At 47.0% G+C, this 13769-nt stretch overlaps 1 protein-coding gene across 1 annotated transcript in view; it reads left to right on the top strand.

The window, feature by feature from the left end:
* Nucleotides 1-732: 732 nt before the first annotated feature.
* LOC135573740 (serine/threonine-protein kinase DCLK1-like) overlaps nucleotides 733-13769 on the top strand; it is a 48156-nt gene continuing 35119 nt past the window's right edge. Inside the window, exon 1 of the mRNA XM_065023427.1 lies at nucleotides 733-1297. Coding sequence (XP_064879499.1) covers nucleotides 937-1297 — 361 coding nt within the window. The 5' untranslated portion in view covers nucleotides 733-936. The remainder of the gene's footprint in view (nucleotides 1298-13769) is intronic.

The following is a 13769-nucleotide window of genomic DNA, read 5'->3' as shown; positions in this document are numbered from 1 at the left end:
AACACATCGCTTCTATCCATTTCGCTCTCATTTTCTATGCAGCTGTTATTTTTTAATGTAACCTTTATTAAACTAGGCAAGTCATTTAACAGCAAATTTGTAATTACAATGTCGGCCTACCGGGGGAAGTGCCTTGTTCAGGGGAAGAACAACAGATGTTAATCTTGTCAGCTCGGGGATTCGACCCAGCAACGTTTCGGGTTACTGGCCCACCGCTACCTGCCGCCATTATTAGAAGTGTGTCATTCACAAATCCGTCACTGTGGTAGAAAATCATTGTTGATTCGTTGATATGACTCTTAATGTTGATCAGTTTGTTCGAAACAGTTGAAAGTGGTCTCCGTGCACTTATTGGACAATGTGAAATCTCTACGTTGTCAATTGGACCCAATAACACAATCAAACATTTTAGATGTAATATTAATCTTGTTTATCATTCATATTTTTTTCTCTCAGTTTTTTGTATATGTTTTTGAATTGTAATCGATGAGCTTCGTAAACAATTGGATAGGTAGTGATTGTGTTCAAGCGGAGACTCCCTGCGGTATCTCTGCTCTGGTCTCTGTGCGCAGCATTTACATATTTATAAAGCAACAGAAAGCACATGGCTATCGGACTAAGACCAGTCACTAATTCCCTGCTTCCCTTGCAACCCCATGACATACCATGCCTAGCCAAGCCTACTATACATAATCTGTCATTAGCAAGTTATTTTGAGACCGCGGACACTAGTCCTGGCTAACAGAGATAGACCGCGGCTTTCTGGTCAATTGAAACTAAAATGCGTGTTGTTTGGACACAATTTTTACACATTTTATCCGGAATATCTCTCTGATTATCACGGGACATGTTTGTTTAGTTGGTTACATTTTTCGTCCTAATTATCAATTTCTTTATTTAGATAGTGTAGCTGTGCTCGTGACCTTCAGCAGTGAGATGGAGCTGGAGCATTTCGACGAGCGGGATAAATCGCAACGGAACAGCCGAAGAGGGGGCAGGCTGAACGGGGTGACCAGCCCGACACACAGCGCCCACTGCAGCCTCTACCGTTCCCGGACACTCAAGAACCTCAGCTCAGAGAAGAAGGCCAAGAAGGTCCGCTTCTACCGCAACGGGGACCGCTACTTTAACGGGATAGTGTACGCCATCTCAGTGGAGCGGTTCCGGTCGTTTGACGCGCTGCTGGCGGACCTAACCCGCACGCTGTCTGATAATGTGAATCTGCCGCAGGGCGTCAGGACCATTTACTCCGCGGACGGAACCAAAAAGATCACCAGCACCGATCAACTGTTGGAGGGTAATATTATGCTTTAATTACTTTGGAAAACTGTCTCTCTCTGTGTCTCTCTCTCTCTGTCTCTCTCTCTGCCTCTCTCTCTCTCTCTCTCTCTCTCTCTCTCTCTCTCTCTCTCTCTCTCTCTCTCTCTCTCTCTCTCTCTCTCTCTCTCTCTCTCTCTCTCTCTCTCTCTCTCTCTCTCTGTCTCGCTCTCTCTCTCTGTCTCGCTCTCTCTCTCTCTCTCTCTCGCTCTCTCTCTCTGTCTCGCTCTCTCTCTCTCTGTCTGTCTCTCTCTCTCTCTCTCTCTCTCTCTCTCTCTCTCTCTCTCTCTCTCTCTCTCTCTCTCTCTCTCTCTCTGTCTCGCTCTCTCTCTCTCTGTCTCTCTCTCTCTCTCTCTGTCTCGCTCTCTCTCTCTCTCTCTGTCTCTCTCTCTCTCTCTCTGTCTCGCTCGCTCTCTCTCTCTGTCTCTCTCTCTCTCTCTCTCTCGCTCTCTCTGTCTCTCTCTCTCTCTCTCTTGCTCTCTCTCTGTCTCGCTCTCTCTCATTGGATCTGGGTAGAGTATGGTTGATGATAAATTAGTGCCTATACACTGAGTGAACAAAACATTAAGAACACCTTTCTATTATTGAGTTGGGTTCCACAGGGATACTGGTCCATGTTGACTCTCCTAACACTTCCTACAGTTGTGTCAAGTTGGCTGGATGTTCTTTGGGTGGTGGACCATTCTTGATACACACAGGAAACTGTTGAGTGTGGAAAAACCCAGCAGCGTTGCTGTTCTTGACACAAACCACCATACCCCGTTCAAAGGCGCTTAAATATTTCATCTTGTCCATTCACCCTCTGAATGGAGCACATACACAATCCATGTCTCAATTGTCTCAAGGCTTAAATGTCCTTCTTTCACCTGTCTCCTCCTCTTCATCTTTCACCTGTCTCCTCCTCTTCATCTTTAACCTGTCTCCTCCCCTTCATCTTTCACCTGTCTCCTCCTCTTCATCTTTCACCTGTCTCCTCCTCTTCATCTTTCACCTGTCTCCTCCTCTTCATCTTTCACCTGTCTCCTCCTCTTCATCTTTCACCTGTCTCCTCCCCTTCATCTTTCACCTGTCTCCTCCTCTTCATCTTTCACCTGTCTCCTCCTCTTCATCTTTCACCTGTCTCCTCCCCTTCATCTTTCACCTGTCTCCTCCTCTTCATCTTTCACCTGTCTCCTCCTCTTCATCTTTCACCTGTCTCCTCCCCTTCATCTTTCACCTGTCTCCTCCTCTTCATCTTTCACCTGTCTCCTCCCCTTCATCTTTCACCTGTCTCCTCCTCTTTATCTTTCACCTCTCTCCTCCCCTTCATCTTTCACCTGTCTCCTCCCCTTCATCTTTCACCTGTCTCCTCCTCTTCATCTTTCACCTGTCTCCTCCCCTTCATCTTTCACCTGTCTCCTCCCCTTCATCTTTCACCTGTCTCCTCCTCTTCATCTTTCACCTGTCTCCACCCCTTCATCTTTCACCTCTCTCCTCCCCTTCATCTTTAACCTGTCTCCTCCCCTTCATCTACACTGATTGAAGTGGATTTAACAGGTGACATCAATAAGGGATCATATCTTTCACCTGGATTCACCTGGTCAGTCAGTCTATGTCATGGAAAGAGCAGGTGTTCTTAATGTTTTGTACACTCAGTGTAGACGGGTTGGTTGTTTAGCAACAAAACGGATGGGTTGGTTGTTTAGCAACAAAACGGATGGGTTGGTTGTTTAGCAACAAAACAGATGGGTTGGTTGTTTAGCAACAAAACGGATGGGTTGGTTGTTTAGCAACAAAACGGATGGGTTGGGTTGGTTTGCATTTAGATTGATACAATTCAGATACCTAGAAGATAGTCTAGGTATAAAATGACACTAATCCAACGCTTAAATGCATAGAGGAGGTGACTAGACTAGGGCCGTATCCACATTGTTATAGAGGTGACTAGACTAGGGCCGTATCCACATTGTTATAGAGGTGACTAGACTAGGGCCGTATCCACATTGTCATAGAGGAGGTGACTAGACTAGGGCCGTATCCACATTGTTATAGAGGAGACTAGACTAGGGCAGTATCCACATTGTTATAGAGGTGACTAGACTAGGGCCGTATCCACATTGTTATAGAGGTGACTAGACTAGGACCGTATCCACATTGTCATAGAGGTGGTGACTAGACTAGGGTCGTATCCACATTGTTATAGAGGAGGTGACTAGACTAGGGCCGTATCCACATTGTTATAGAGGAGACTAGACTAGGGCCGTATCCACATTGTTATAGAGGTGACTAGACTAGGGCCATATCCACATTGTTATAGAGGAGGTGACTAGACTAGGGCCGTATCCACATTGTTATAGAGGTGACTAGACTAGGGCCGTATCCACATTGTTATAGAGGAGGTGACTAGACTAGGGCCGTATCCACATTGTCATAGAGGTGACTAGACTAGGGCCGTATCCACATTGTTATAGAGGAGGTGACTAGACTAGGGCCGTATCCACATTGTCATAGAGGTGACTAGACTAGGGCCGTATCCACATTGTTATAGAGGAGGTGACTAGACTAGGGCCATATCCACATTGTTATAGAGGTGACTAGACTAGGGCCGTATCCACATTGTTATAGAGGTGACTAGACTAGGGCCGTATCCACATTGTTATAGAGGAGGTGACTAGACTAGGGCCATATCCACATTGTTATAGGGGAGGTGACTAGACTAGGGCCATATCCACATTGTTATAGAGGTGACTAGACTAGGGCCGTATCCACATTGTTATAGAGGTGACTAGACTAGGGCCGTATCCACATTGTCATAGAGGTGACTAGACTAGGGCCGTATCCACATTGTCATAGAGGTGACTAGACTAGGGCCGTATCCACATTGTCATAGAGGTGACTAGACTAGGGCCGTATCCACATTGTCATAGAGGTGACTAGACTAGGGCCGTATCCACATTGTCATAGAGGTGACTAGACTAGGGCCGTATCCACATTGTTATAGAGGAGGTGACTAGACTAGGGCCGTATCCACATTGTCATAGAGGTGACTAGACTAGGGCCGTATCCACATTGTCATAGACGTGACTAGACTAGGGCCGTATCCACATTGTTATAGAGGAGGTGACTAGACTAGGGCCGTATCCACATTGTCATAGAGGTGACTAGACTAGGGCCGTATCCACATTGTTATAGAGGAGGTGACTAGACTAGGGCCGTATCCACATTGTCATAGAGGTGACTAGACTAGGGCCGTATCCACATTGTCATAGAGGTGACTAGACTAGGGCCGTATCCACATTGTCATAGAGGTGACTAGACTAGGGCCGTATCCACATTGTTATAGAGGAGGTGACTAGACTAGGGCCGTATCCACATTGTTATAGAGGTGACTAGACTAGGGCCTTATCCACATTGTCATAGAGGTGACTAGACTAGGGCCGTATCCACATTGTCATAGAGGTGACTAGACTAGGGCCGTATCCACATTGTTATAGAGGAGGTGACTAGACTAGGGCCGTATCCACATTGTTATAGAGGTGACTAGACTAGGGCCGTATCCACATTGTTATAGAGGAGGTGACTAGACTAGGGCCGTATCCACATTGTTATAGAGGTGAGTAGACTAGGGCCATATCCACATTGTTATAGAGGAGGTGACTAGACTAGGGCCGTGTCCACATTGTCATAGAGGAGGTGACTAGACTAGGGCCGTGTCCACATTGTTATAGAGGTGACTAGACTAGGGCCGTGTCCACATTGTTATAGAGGTGACTAGACTAGGGCCGTATCCACATTGTCATAGAGGAGGTGACTAGACTAGGGCCGTATCCACATTATTATAGAGGAGGTGACTAGACTAGGGCCGTATCCACATTGTCATAGAGGTGACTAGACTAGGGCCGTATCCACATTGTTATAGAGGTGACTAGACTAGGGCCATATCCACATTGTTATAGAGGTGACTAGACTAGGGCCGTATCCACATTGTTATAGAGGAGGTGACTAGACTAGGGCCGTATCCACATTGTTATAGAGGAGGTGACTAGACTAGGGCCGTATCCACATTGTCATAGAGGTGACTAGACTAGGGCCGTATCCACATTGTTATAGAGGGGGTGACTAGACTAGGGCCGTATCCACATTGTTATAGAGGTGACTAGACTAGGGCCGTATCCACATTGTTATAGAGGAGGTGACTAGACTAGGGCCGTATCCACATTGTCATAGAGGTGACTAGACTAGGGCCGTATCCACATTGTCATAGAGGTGACTAGACTAGGGCCGTATCCACATTGTTATAGAGGAGGTGACTAGACTAGGGCCGTATCCACATTGTTATAGAGGGGGTGACTAGACTAGGGCCGTATCCATATTGTCATAGAGGTGACTAGACTAGGGCCGTATCCACATTGTTATAGAGGAGGTGACTAGACTAGGGCCGTATCCACATTGTTATAGAGGTGACTAGACTAGGGCCGTATCCACATTGTTATAGAGGAGGTGACTAGACTAGGGCCTTATCCACATTTTTATAGAGGTGACTAGACTAGGGCCGTATCCACATTGTTATAGAGGAGGTGACTAGACTAGGAGGTGATCCACATTGTCAGAGGTGACTAGACTAGGGCCGTATCCACATTGTTATAGAGGATGTGACTAGACTAGGGCCGTATCCACATTGTCATAGAGGTGACTAGACTAGGGCCGTATCCACATTGTTATAGAGGAGGTGACTAGACTAGGGCCGTATCCACATTGTTATAGAGGTGACTAGACTAGGGCCGTATCCACATTGTTATAGAGGTGACTAGACTAGGGCCGTATCCACATTGTTATAGAGGAGGTGACTAGACTAGGGCCATATCCACATTGTTATAGGGGAGGTGACTAGACTAGGGCCATATCCACATTGTTATAGAGGTGACTAGACTAGGGCCGTATCCACATTGTTATAGAGGTGACTAGACTAGGGCCGTATCCACATTGTCATAGAGGTGACTAGACTAGGGCCGTATCCACATTGTCATAGAGGTGACTAGACTAGGGCCGTATCCACATTGTCATAGAGGTGACTAGACTAGGGCCGTATCCACATTGTCATAGAGGTGACTAGACTAGGGCCGTATCCACATTGTCATAGAGGTGACTAGACTAGGGCCGTATCCACATTGTTATAGAGGAGGTGACTAGACTAGGGCCGTATCCACATTGTCATAGAGGTGACTAGACTAGGGCCGTATCCACATTGTCATAGACGTGACTAGACTAGGGCCGTATCCACATTGTTATAGAGGAGGTGACTAGACTAGGGCCGTATCCACATTGTCATAGAGGTGACTAGACTAGGGCCGTATCCACATTGTTATAGAGGAGGTGACTAGACTAGGGCCGTATCCACATTGTCATAGAGGTGACTAGACTAGGGCCGTATCCACATTGTCATAGAGGTGACTAGACTAGGGCCGTATCCACATTGTCATAGAGGTGACTAGACTAGGGCCGTATCCACATTGTTATAGAGGAGGTGACTAGACTAGGGCCGTATCCACATTGTTATAGAGGTGACTAGACTAGGGCCTTATCCACATTGTCATAGAGGTGACTAGACTAGGGCCGTATCCACATTGTCATAGAGGTGACTAGACTAGGGCCGTATCCACATTGTTATAGAGGAGGTGACTAGACTAGGGCCGTATCCACATTGTTATAGAGGTGACTAGACTAGGGCCGTATCCACATTGTTATAGAGGAGGTGACTAGACTAGGGCCGTGTCCACATTGTCATAGAGGAGGTGACTAGACTAGGGCCGTGTCCACATTGTTATAGAGGTGACTAGACTAGGGCCGTATCCACATTGTCATAGAGGAGGTGACTAGACTAGGGCCGTATCCACATTATTATAGAGGAGGTGACTAGACTAGGGCCGTATCCACATTGTCATAGAGGTGACTAGACTAGGGCCGTATCCACATTGTTATAGAGGTGACTAGACTAGGGCCATATCCACATTGTTATAGAGGTGACTAGACTAGGGCCGTATCCACATTGTTATAGAGGAGGTGACTAGACTAGGGCCGTATCCACATTGTTATAGAGGAGGTGACTAGACTAGGGCCGTATCCACATTGTCATAGAGGTGACTAGACTAGGGCCGTATCCACATTGTTATAGAGGGGGTGACTAGACTAGGGCCGTATCCACATTGTTATAGAGGTGACTAGACTAGGGCCGTATCCACATTGTTATAGAGGAGGTGACTAGACTAGGGCCGTATCCACATTGTTATAGAGGGGGTGACTAGACTAGGGCCGTATCCACATTGTCATAGAGGTGACTAGACTAGGGCCGTATCCACATTGTTATAGAGGAGGTGACTAGACTAGGGCCGTATCCACATTGTTATAGAGGGGGTGACTAGACTAGGGCCGTATCCATATTGTCATAGAGGTGAATAGACTAGGGCCGTATCCACATTGTTATAGAGGAGGTGACTAGACTAGGGCCGTATCCACATTGTTATAGAGGTGACTAGACTAGGGCCGTATCCACATTGTTATAGAGGAGGTGACTAGACTAGGGCCGTATCCACATTGTTATAGAGGTGACTAGACTAGGGCCGTATCCACATTGTTATAGAGGAGGTGACTAGACTAGGGCCGTATCCACATTGTTATAGAGGTGGTGACTAGACTAAGGCCGTATCCACATTGTTATAGAGGTGACTAGACTAGGGCCGTATCCACATTGTTATAGAGGGGGTGACTAGACTAGGGCCGTATCCACATTGTTATAGAGGAGGTGACTAGACTAGGGCCGTATCCACATTGTTATAGAGGTGAGTAGACTAGGGCCATATCCACATTGTTATAGAGGAGGTGACTAGACTAGGGCCGTGTCCACATTGTTATAGAGGTGACTAGACTAGGGCCGTGTCCACATTGTTATAGAGGTGACTAGACTAGGGCCGTATCCACATTGTCATAGAGGAGGTGACTAGACTAGGGCCTTATCCACATTGTTATAGAGGAGGTGACTAGACTAGGGCCGTATCCACATTGTTATAGAGGAGGTGACTAGACTAGGGCCGTATCCACATTATTATAGAGGAGGTGACTAGACTAGGGCCGTATCCACATTGTCATAGAGGTGACTAGACTAGGGCCGTATCCACATTGTTATAGAGGTGACTAGACTAGGGCCATATCCACATTGTTATAGAGGTGACTAGACTAGGGCCATATCCACATTGTTATAGAGGAGGTGACTAGACTAGGGCCGTATCCACATTGTTATAGAGGAGGTGACTAGACTAGGGCCGTATCCATATTGTCATAGAGGTGACTAGACTAGGGCCGTATCCACATTGTTATAGAGGAGGTGACTAGACTAGGGCCGTATCCACATTGTTATAGAGGTGACTAGACTAGGGCCGTATCCACATTGTTATAGAGGTGACTAGACTAGGGCCGTATCCACATTGTTATAGAGGTGACTAGACTAGGGCCATATCCACATTGTTATAGAGGTGACTAGACTAGGGCCATATCCACATTGTTATAGAGGAGGTGACTAGACTAGGGCCGTATCCACATTGTTATAGAGGAGGTGACTAGACTAGGGCCGTATCCACATTGTCATAGAGGTGACTAGACTAGGGCCGTATCCACATTGTTATAGAGGGGGTGACTAGACTAGGGCCGTATCCACATTGTTATAGAGGTGACTAGACTAGGGCCGTATCCACATTGTTATAGAGGAGGTGACTAGACTAGGGCCGTATCCACATTGTTATAGAGGGGGTGACTAGACTAGGGCCGTATCCACATTGTCATAGAGGTGACTAGACTAGGGCCGTATCCACATTGTTATAGAGGAGGTGACTAGACTAGGGCCGTATCCACATTGTTATAGAGGGGGTGACTAGACTAGGGCCGTATCCATATTGTCATAGAGGTGACTAGACTAGGGCCGTATCCACATTGTTATAGAGGAGGTGACTAGACTAGGGCCGTATCCACATTGTTATAGAGGTGACTAGACTAGGGCCGTATCCACATTGTTATAGAGGAGGTGACTAGACTAGGGCCGTATCCACATTGTTATAGAGGTGGTGACTAGACTAGGGCCGTATCCACATTGTTATAGAGGTGACTAGACTAGGGCCGTATCCACATTGTTATAGAGGTGACTAGACTAGGGCCGTATCCACATTGTTATAGAGGAGGTGACTAGACTAGGGCCATATCCACATTGTTATAGGGGAGGTGACTAGACTAGGGCCATATCCACATTGTTATAGAGGTGACTAGACTAGGGCCGTATCCACATTGTTATAGAGGTGACTAGACTAGGGCCGTATTCACATTGTCATAGAGGTGACTAGACTAGGGCCGTATCCACATTGTCATAGAGGTGACTAGACTAGGGCCGTATCCACATTGTCATAGAGGTGACTAGACTAGGGCCGTATCCACTTTGTCATAGAGGTGACTAGACTAGGGCCGTATCCACATTGTCATAGAGGTGACTAGACTAGGGCCGTATCCACATTGTTATAGAGGAGGTGACTAGACTAGGGCCGTATCCACATTGTCATAGAGGTGACTAGACTAGGGCCGTATCCACATTGTCATAGACGTGACTAGACTAGGGCCGTATCCACATTGTTATAGAGGAGGTGACTAGACTAGGGCCGTATCCACATTGTCATAGAGGTGACTAGACTAGGGCCGTATCCACATTGTTATAGAGGAGGTGACTAGACTAGGGCCGTATCCACATTGTCATAGAGGTGACTAGACTAGGGCCGTATCCACATTGTCATAGAGGTGACTAGACTAGGGCGTATCCACATTGTCATAGAGGTGACTAGACTAGGGCCGTATCCACATTGTTATAGAGGAGGTGACTAGACTAGGGCCGTATCCACATTGTTATAGAGGTGACTAGACTAGGGCCTTATCCACATTGTCATAGAGGTGACTAGACTAGGGCCGTATCCACATTGTCATAGAGGTGACTAGACTAGGGCCGTATCCACATTGTTATAGAGGAGGTGACTAGACTAGGGCCGTATCCACATTGTTATAGAGGTGACTAGACTAGGGCCGTATCCACATTGTTATAGAGGAGGTGACTAGACTAGGGCCGTATCCACATTGTTATAGAGGAGGTGACTAGACTAGGGCAGTATCCACATTGTTATAGAGGTGAGTAGACTAGGGCCATATCCACATTGTTATAGAGGAGGTGACTAGACTAGGGCCGTGTCCACATTGTTATAGAGGTGACTAGACTAGGGCCGTATCCACATTGTTATAGAGGTGACTAGACTAGGGCCGTATCCACATTGTCATAGAGGAGGTGACTAGACTAGGGCCGTATCCACATTATTATAGAGGAGGTGACTAGACTAGGGCCATATCCACATTGTTATAGAGGTGACTAGACTAGGGCCATATCCACATTGTTATAGAGGTGACTAGACTAGGGCCATATCCACATTGTTATAGAGGTGACTAGACTAGGGCCGTATCCACATTGTCATAGAGGTGACTAGACTAGGGCCGTATCCACATTGTCATAGAGGTGACTAGACTAGGGCCGTATCCACATTGTTACAGAGGAGGTGACTAGACTAGGGCCGTATCCACATTGTCATAGAGGTGACTAGACTAGGGCCGTATCCACATTGTTATAGAGGAGGTGACTAGACTAGGGCCGTATCCACATTGTTATAGAGGGGGTGACTAGACTAGGGCCGTATCCATATTGTCATAGAGGTGACTAGACTAGGGCCGTATCCACATTGTTATAGAGGAGGTGACTAGACTAGGGCCGTATCCACATTGTTATAGAGGTGACTAGACTAGGGCCGTATCCACATTGTTATAGAGGAGGTGACTAGACTAGGGCCGTATCCACATTGTTATAGAGGTGGTGACTAGACTAGGGCCGTATCCACATTGTTATAGAGGTGACTAGACTAGGGCCGTATCCACATTGTTATAGAGGTGACTAGACTAGGGCCGTATCCACATTGTTATAGAGGAGGTGACTAGACTAGGGCCATATCCACATTGTTATAGGGGAGGTGACTAGACTAGGGCCATATCCACATTGTTATAGAGGTGACTAGACTAGGGCCGTATCCACATTGTTATAGAGGTGACTAGACTAGGGCCGTATTCACATTGTCATAGAGGTGACTAGACTAGGGCCGTATCCACATTGTCATAGAGGTGACTAGACTAGGGCCGTATCCACATTGTCATAGAGGTGACTAGACTAGGGCCGTATCCACATTGTCATAGAGGTGACTAGACTAGGGCCGTATCCACATTGTCATAGAGGTGACTAGACTAGGGCCGTATCCACATTGTTATAGAGGAGGTGACTAGACTAGGGCCGTATCCACATTGTCATAGAGGTGACTAGACTAGGGCCGTATCCACATTGTCATAGACGTGACTAGACTAGGGCCGTATCCACATTGTTATAGAGGAGGTGACTAGACTAGGGCCGTATCCACATTGTCATAGAGGTGACTAGACTAGGGCCGTATCCACATTGTTATAGAGGAGGTGACTAGACTAGGGCCGTATCCACATTGTCATAGAGGTGACTAGACTAGGGCCGTATCCACATTGTCATAGAGGTGACTAGACTAGGGCCGTATCCACATTGTCATAGAGGTGACTAGACTAGGGCCGTATCCACATTGTTATAGAGGAGGTGACTAGACTAGGGCCGTATCCACATTGTTATAGAGGTGACTAGACTAGGGCCTTATCCACATTGTCATAGAGGTGACTAGACTAGGGCCGTATCCACATTGTCATAGAGGTGACTAGACTAGGGCCGTATCCACATTGTTATAGAGGAGGTGACTAGACTAGGGCCGTATCCACATTGTTATAGAGGTGACAAGACTAGGGCCGTATCCACATTGTTATAGAGGAGGTGACTAGACTAGGGCCGTATCCACATTGTTATAGAGGAGGTGACTAGACTAGGGCAGTATCCACATTGTTATAGAGGTGAGTAGACTAGGGCCATATCCACATTGTTATAGAGGAGGTGACTAGACTAGGGCCGTGTCCACATTGTTATAGAGGTGACTAGACTAGGGCCGTGTCCACATTGTTATAGAGGTGACTAGACTAGGGCCGTATCCACATTGTCATAGAGGAGGTGACTAGACTAGGGCCTTATCCACATTATTATAGAGGAGGTGACTAGACTAGGGCCATATCCACATTGTTATAGAGGTGACTAGACTAGGGCCGTATCCACATTGTCATAGAGGTGACTAGACTAGGGCCGTATCCACATTGTCATAGAGGTGACTAGACTAGGGCCGTATCCACATTGTTATAGAGGAGGTGACTAGACTAGGGCCGTATCCACATTGTCATAGAGGTGACTAGACTAGGGCCGAATCCACATTGTCATAGACGTGACTAGACTAGGGCCGTATCCACATTGTTATAGAGGAGGTGACTAGACTAGGGCCGTATCCACATTGTCATAGAGGTGACTAGACTAGGGCCGTATCCACATTGTTATAGAGGAGGTGACTAGACTAGGGCCGTATCCACATTGTCATAGAGGTGACTAGACTAGGGCCGTATCCACATTGTCATAGAGGTGACTAGACTAGGGCCGTATCCACATTGTCATAGAGGTGACTAGACTAGGGCCGTATCCACATTGTTATAGAGGAGGTGACTAGACTAGGGCCGTATCCACATTGTTATAGAGGTGACTAGACTAGGGCCTTATCCACATTGTCATAGAGGTGACTAGACTAGGGCCGTATCCACATTGTCATAGAGGTGACTAGACTAGGGCCGTATCCACATTGTTATAGAGGAGGTGACTAGACTAGGGCCGTATCCACATTGTCATAGAGGTGACTAGACTAGGGCCGTATCCACATTGTTATAGAGGAGGTGACTAGACTAGGGCCGTATCCACATTGTCATAGAGGTGACTAGACTAGGGCCGTATCCACATTGTCATAGAGGTGACTAGACTAGGGCCGTATCCACATTGTCATAGAGGTGACTAGACTAGGGCCGTATCCACATTGTTATAGAGGAGGTGACTAGACTAGGGCCGTATCCACATTGTTATAGAGGTGACTAGACTAGGGCCTTATCCACATTGTCATAGAGGTGACTAGACTAGGGCCGTATCCACATTGTCATAGAGGTGACTAGACTAGGGCCGTATCCACATTGTTATAGAGGAGGTGACTAGACTAGGGCCGTATCCACATTGTTATAGAGGTGACAAGACTAGGGCCGTATCCACATTGTTATAGAGGAGGTGACTAGACTAGGGCCGTATCCACATTGTTATAGAGGAGGTGACTAGACTAGGGCAGTATCCACATTGTTATAGAGGTGAGTAGACTAGGGCCATATCCACATTGTTATAGAGGAGGTGACTAGACTAGGGCCGTGTC

This window comes from Oncorhynchus nerka, linkage group LG10 (assembly GCF_034236695.1).
Source record: "Oncorhynchus nerka isolate Pitt River linkage group LG10, Oner_Uvic_2.0, whole genome shotgun sequence".
Lineage (NCBI taxonomy): Eukaryota > Metazoa > Chordata > Actinopteri > Salmoniformes > Salmonidae > Oncorhynchus > Oncorhynchus nerka.
The sequence above is the reverse complement of the archived record's forward strand: the minus strand, read 5'-3'. Positions and strand labels throughout refer to the sequence as shown.